We start from the raw sequence: 5,719 nt of genomic DNA on the forward strand, positions 1-5,719 counted from the left end.
AAAAAAAAAAAAAAATCCAACAGCATCAAAATGTAGCCAGTGAAGAGTCTCTTTGTCTCAGCAGAAGCCCTGCCCCAGGACAGTCACTTGCTGACTATTTTCTAATCCAGAGCCTCTTCTCCTCCACACAACTCCCACAGAGAGGCCCTTTGTCTCTAGACTTTTATATCAACAATTTATCTGCAAGTCACTCCCGCCTGACCAGTAAAGGAATACACAGTGATGAGGAGGCAGTCCCCCAACCCCCCTCCCCCACAGGCAGGCTGGGTAGTCTGTGTGTCCTGATAAAGTGTCTTCCTGTGTGCAGCCCTTTCATCCCCTCCCTCCCTGGCCCCCAGGACTCTATAACAGTGCAGAGTATCTGCCATGGCTATTCCTGTGCTCTATGCAGAAGGCTGTGTTCTCAGCAGAGCCTGTGGTCGTGCAGTCCGCCCATTGTACAGGGGCGTCAAAACACACTAAGCCCCTAAGGGGCCACTAGGAATCCTGCAACTTAGGCTATGCTCTGTGCTGTCTTGCCTCCCTGAAATGATGATAGCCCTGTGTGAGGAGCGTTGTGTTCTTGTGCAAGGGGCTGAGTGTAGCAGCTAGTGAGCCAATGATCCCAGGTCTCGCCAGGCTCCTGGATATGGTGTATGACCTCAGACAAGCCATTCTGCTGCTGGAAATCCTGTAGTCCTCCTCAGATCCACCCGCGGGTCACACTGCCTGAGGCCAATGAGATAGCAGATATAATGGACTCTGTCAGTGTATGTGACTTGCCCCGGCACTGAGGATCACACGGAACAGCTGAGAACTTGATGCTGGATCTGATCTCTGGCCTTTCTGTTCTTCCACATGCTCTGGGCAGCTTTCTACTTTTTGTGTGCCTCCAGTTCCTCTCCTGAAAAGAATAAAAAAATGACCCCGGGAGATATCTGCCTGTGCCTACAGGCATGAGCTGTGTAGAACCTACCTGTGTCTTGCATCCTAGTTCATTCCAGGGGCCTGGTAATGTCATCCAGATAACACAGAGAGCAGACATGCATATTTTACTCTTTTCTAAAGCCTTATGGTTGGACCTGGGAAGATCCCAGAGTTCTAATTTTACACTGAGAGCTTTAGGACTTCCAAAGGGCAAAGATCCAGCAGAGTTTCAAATGTCTGATGAACTCTACTCTTCTGTGCTCACACAGTTCTGGGAGGTCATCAGTGATGAGCATGGCATAGACCCCAGCGGCAACTATGTGGGAGACTCAGACCTGCAGCTGGAGCGCATCAGCGTGTACTACAATGAGGCCTCCTGTGAGTACCACTCTGCACCCATCCTGACCCTGGCAAAGAGGGCGCCTGTGTAAATAGAGTCCCAACATCCATTATCTCTGCCTCTCTTGATTCACCAAGAGGCTGGCAGATGTGACTGAAAATGAGGCATCCAAACTGACAGGATAAAGAGTGGTTACCAGGCTGGAGAGATGGCTCGGAGGTTAAGAGCACTGACTGCTCTTCCAGAGGTCCTGAGTTCAATTCCCAGCAACCACGTGGAGGCTCACAACCATCTGTAACGCGATCTGATGCCCTCTTCGGGCTTGTCTGAAGACGGCTACAGCGTGTTCATACACATGAAATAAATAAATAAACCTAAAAAAACCAAAAGGGTGGTTACCTTGGTGTGAGGTGCAAATATATTTAATGGTGACAATGGCCTTATGTAGTCTAGGGACAGGCAGGAGACTCGATGATGCTTAGCAGGGGTCACTGGGGACTTGGTTGAGGCTGCTTGATAACTGATACAGTCTTAACCATACTGTAGAGCGTGTGAGTTGAGCCCACCTGCCCTGCGTGTCAGCCATCACACCATGGCGAGGCCAGGCCAGAGCTGACCGTGGGTCCATGCTTATGACATAAGTTCCAGCAATTAGGGTAACCTGGGGCAGGATCCAGAGGGAAGTAGATAGATCCCTTGACTCTTTAACTCCTATCACTGAATCCTCTTGCCCCCTCAGCTCACAAGTATGTGCCCAGGGCCATTCTGGTGGACTTGGAACCTGGAACCATGGACAGCGTTCGGTCTGGAGCCTTTGGACACCTGTTCAGGCCTGACAACTTTATCTTTGGTAAGTTCCCCAGCTCCAGGCTCTGATGACAGAAACCTGGGCCTGGAGAAGCCAGGCCGACATACAGAGGCAGAATGTCTGAAGGAAATAAAGTCAACTACTGTTCCCTGGGACCCTGCAGGGTGAAAGTGACCTTCCCGTTTTACAATAGGCATTGGAGGTCCAGAGAAAGGATTCTGTGTAGGAAATAATCCCTCTCAATTACAAAGAATGAGCTACAAAACACAGGAAGTATTACAGATTTATACGGACAAATCTAGAGTCTCTGGAGGGACTTGAGTATTTGAGCATGTGTTTAGAGGTCAGGATGGTCCTCAAGCCTATGTCCAGTGATGGACATGATGGGTCCTTAGTACTCACACAGACACAGGAAGATGGGCACACCTCACTTCTGCTTTTAAGACCCTAACACCATGAGCCAATAAGATGGCTCAGCAGGTAAAGGGCTTGCTGTCAAACCTGATGATCTGAGTTCAATCCCTGGGACCCAAGTGGCAGAAAGAGAGAACCAACATCTATAAGGTGCCCTCTGACCTACATATGTGTACCCTGGCACATATACACCCACACGTGTACATATAACCACCACACACATGTTCTCTCTCTCTAAATAAACAAATGCGGTTTGTTGTTGTTAAAGATCTTAGACTAGCCGGGCAGTGGTGGCGCATTCCTTTTATTCCAGCACTTGGGAGGCAGGGACAAGCGGATTTCTGAGTTCGAGGCCAGCCTGGTCTACAGAGTGAGTTCCAGGACAGCTAGGGCTATACAGAGAAACCCTGTCTTGAAAAACAAAAACAAACAAACAAAAAAAAAACCTTATAGACTAGTAGGACTAGTAGTTGCCAGTTCTTAGTCAGTCCTCGGCTACAATGACTGTTCAGGGATTCTTTTTATTCTGGAAAAGAGGAGAAGTTGGCTTAGAGGGGTTAGGATAGCAGGCCAGGTGGCTGAATAAGGGAGAGCCCTCATCACCCTTCAGAGTCTCAGCAGACAAATGGGAAGAAAGGTGAATGGGAGAGGGAAGGCCAACCTGTTTATCCAGGATGTCCCTGAGAGATAGCAAGGCCTGGTCTTATTCCAGAGTCTCCATTCCCTGTTCAAAGCATCTGCAGCCGGGATCCCCTGCACGCAACAGTATTGCCCAGGGTGGAATGAGGAGATGTGTTATGCACTGCTTACATTTTATAGACTACAAGGGAACCAACTTTCTTCTAGGGGAGGGGGTGGTTGGCAGGTCCTAGAGGTCTCTGCACACCCCTGACCTTGCCTACTTCTTGCCTCTTCTCTCTCCATAGGTCAGAGTGGTGCTGGCAACAACTGGGCCAAAGGGCACTATACAGAGGGCGCTGAGCTGGTGGACTCAGTCCTGGATGTTGTGCGGAAAGAGTGTGAGAATTGTGACTGCCTGCAGGGCTTCCAGCTGACACACTCACTGGGTGGGGGCACAGGCTCGGGCATGGGCACGCTGCTCATCAGCAAGGTGCGTGAGGAGTACCCCGACCGCATCATGAACACCTTCAGCGTGGTGCCCTCACCCAAAGTGTCGGACACTGTGGTGGAGCCCTACAACGCCACCCTGTCCATCCACCAGTTAGTGGAAAACACGGATGAGACCTACTGCATCGACAATGAAGCCCTCTACGACATCTGCTTCCGCACCCTCAAGCTGGCCACACCCACCTATGGGGACCTCAACCACCTTGTGTCTGCTACCATGAGCGGAGTCACCACCTCCCTTCGATTCCCCGGTCAGCTCAACGCCGACCTCCGCAAGCTAGCTGTGAACATGGTGCCCTTCCCCCGCCTGCATTTCTTCATGCCTGGCTTTGCCCCACTAACAGCCCGGGGCAGCCAGCAGTACCGCGCCCTGACGGTGCCTGAGCTCACCCAGCAGATGTTCGACGCCAAGAACATGATGGCTGCCTGCGACCCGCGCCACGGCCGCTACCTGACCGTGGCCACTGTCTTCCGTGGGCGCATGTCTATGAAGGAGGTGGACGAGCAGATGCTGGCTATCCAGAGTAAGAACAGTAGTTACTTCGTGGAGTGGATCCCCAACAACGTCAAGGTGGCCGTGTGTGACATCCCACCCCGTGGGCTCAAGATGTCATCCACCTTCATTGGCAACAGCACAGCCATCCAGGAGCTATTCAAGCGCATCTCAGAGCAGTTCACAGCCATGTTCCGGCGCAAGGCCTTCCTTCACTGGTACACGGGCGAGGGCATGGATGAGATGGAGTTCACCGAGGCCGAGAGCAACATGAACGACCTGGTGTCCGAGTACCAGCAGTACCAGGATGCCACTGCCGAGGAGGAGGGGGAGATGTATGAAGATGATGATGAGGAATCAGAAGCCCAGGGGCCCAAGTGAAGTTGCTTGCAGCTGGGGTGTGGGGCCAAGTGGCAGCCAGGGCCAAGACAAGCAGCATCAGTCCCCCAGAGCCATCTAGCTACTGACACTGCCCCCAGCTTTGCTTCCCACCAGCTCATTAGGGCACCTTAGGGCTCCCAGGTTAAAGTCCTTCAGTATTTATGGCCATCCCCACCCCATGTGAGTCCACTTGGCTCTGTCCTCCCCATTTTAGCCACCTCTGTATTTATGTTGCTTATTTGTCTGTTTTATCGTGGCTCCGGGCCTGATGTTTTATGGTTCGTTTTGTTTTTTTACTGGGTTGTGTTTATATTTGGAGGGGGGTATACTTAATAAAGTTACTGCTGTCTGTCAGATACTTCCGCCTGGCGTTGGAGACTTCTTTATCTTTTTCTGCCTCTCTTAAAAAAAAAAAAAAAAAAAAGACAAGGACATCGCCAAAGCATGTTTTATAGAAATAAGGTTTATTTTTGTTTCAGGAAAGAGAAATTTAGATCTAAAAGAGGAGAGAACAAGAGCCGCCCTTACCTCCCAGGCCGCTGGCTAAGGTTTGCTTAGAAGGAGGCTCAGGCTGCTTCCCAGGGAGTCAGGGAGGGGAACCAGAGAAGGGAGCCTTGCTTGGATTAAATTCCATTGCAGAACCCCTGGCACGTCTTTTGACTCAGAAAGCAGCCCACCCTGTTCCTGGTCTCCCACAAGGTGACTCATAGCCAGCTTTCTTCCTGCTGTTTACTCTGAAAGTCAAAAGTAAGCAGCCATATAAAGAAACTGAAGCCTGAGACTTGAACTGGAGAGACGGGGAGGGGAAGAGAAAAAAGCGCGGGGAAGGCTGGGACTGGGACTTGCTTTTGAGAAGGGCTAGCTGAGGACTGACTAGCTGGGGCTAATGAAATAGGGGAGAGGCAATGGTCAGAATTCAACCGTGTGCTGGCGCCATGTGCCCCCTAGTGGTGGTTTCCCATAGCTTCAGAAGGCCCAGCATCCAGTCAGAAAGCTTGCAGGCTCCAGAGCCGCTTGCCCAGCATTCTCCCTCCTCCTCAGGGAGAAGACCAGAACCCAGAGAGACCAACTCATTAAAAGATCCACAGTAGGTGTACAGAGCTGGGTGAAAACAGGACTTCTAAACCCAGATGCCCTGCTGCCCATTCCCTTATGGTCAATGCCCTAGGGGCTGCCCATCTCCTTATGGTCAATGCCCTGCTGCCCATCTCCTTATGGTCAATGCCCTGCTGCCCATACCCTTATGGTC

At 51.3% G+C, this 5,719-nt stretch overlaps 1 protein-coding gene across 1 annotated transcript in view; it reads left to right on the forward strand.

Moving 5' to 3' along the window:
- Positions 1 to 4,828, forward strand: part of Tubb3 (tubulin beta 3 class III) — a 9,994-nt gene extending 5,166 nt beyond the window's left edge. Inside the window, exons 2-4 of the mRNA XM_031341741.1 lie at positions 1,176 to 1,284; positions 1,986 to 2,096; positions 3,395 to 4,828. Of these exons, the coding sequence (XP_031197601.1) occupies positions 1,176 to 1,284; positions 1,986 to 2,096; positions 3,395 to 4,470 (1,296 nt within the window). The 3' untranslated portion in view covers positions 4,471 to 4,828. The remainder of the gene's footprint in view (positions 1 to 1,175; positions 1,285 to 1,985; positions 2,097 to 3,394) is intronic.
- Positions 4,829 to 5,719: the final 891 nt, after the last annotated feature.

This window comes from Mastomys coucha, unplaced genomic scaffold (assembly GCF_008632895.1).
Source record: "Mastomys coucha isolate ucsf_1 unplaced genomic scaffold, UCSF_Mcou_1 pScaffold22, whole genome shotgun sequence".
In the NCBI taxonomy this organism is placed as follows: Eukaryota; Metazoa; Chordata; class Mammalia; order Rodentia; family Muridae; genus Mastomys; species Mastomys coucha.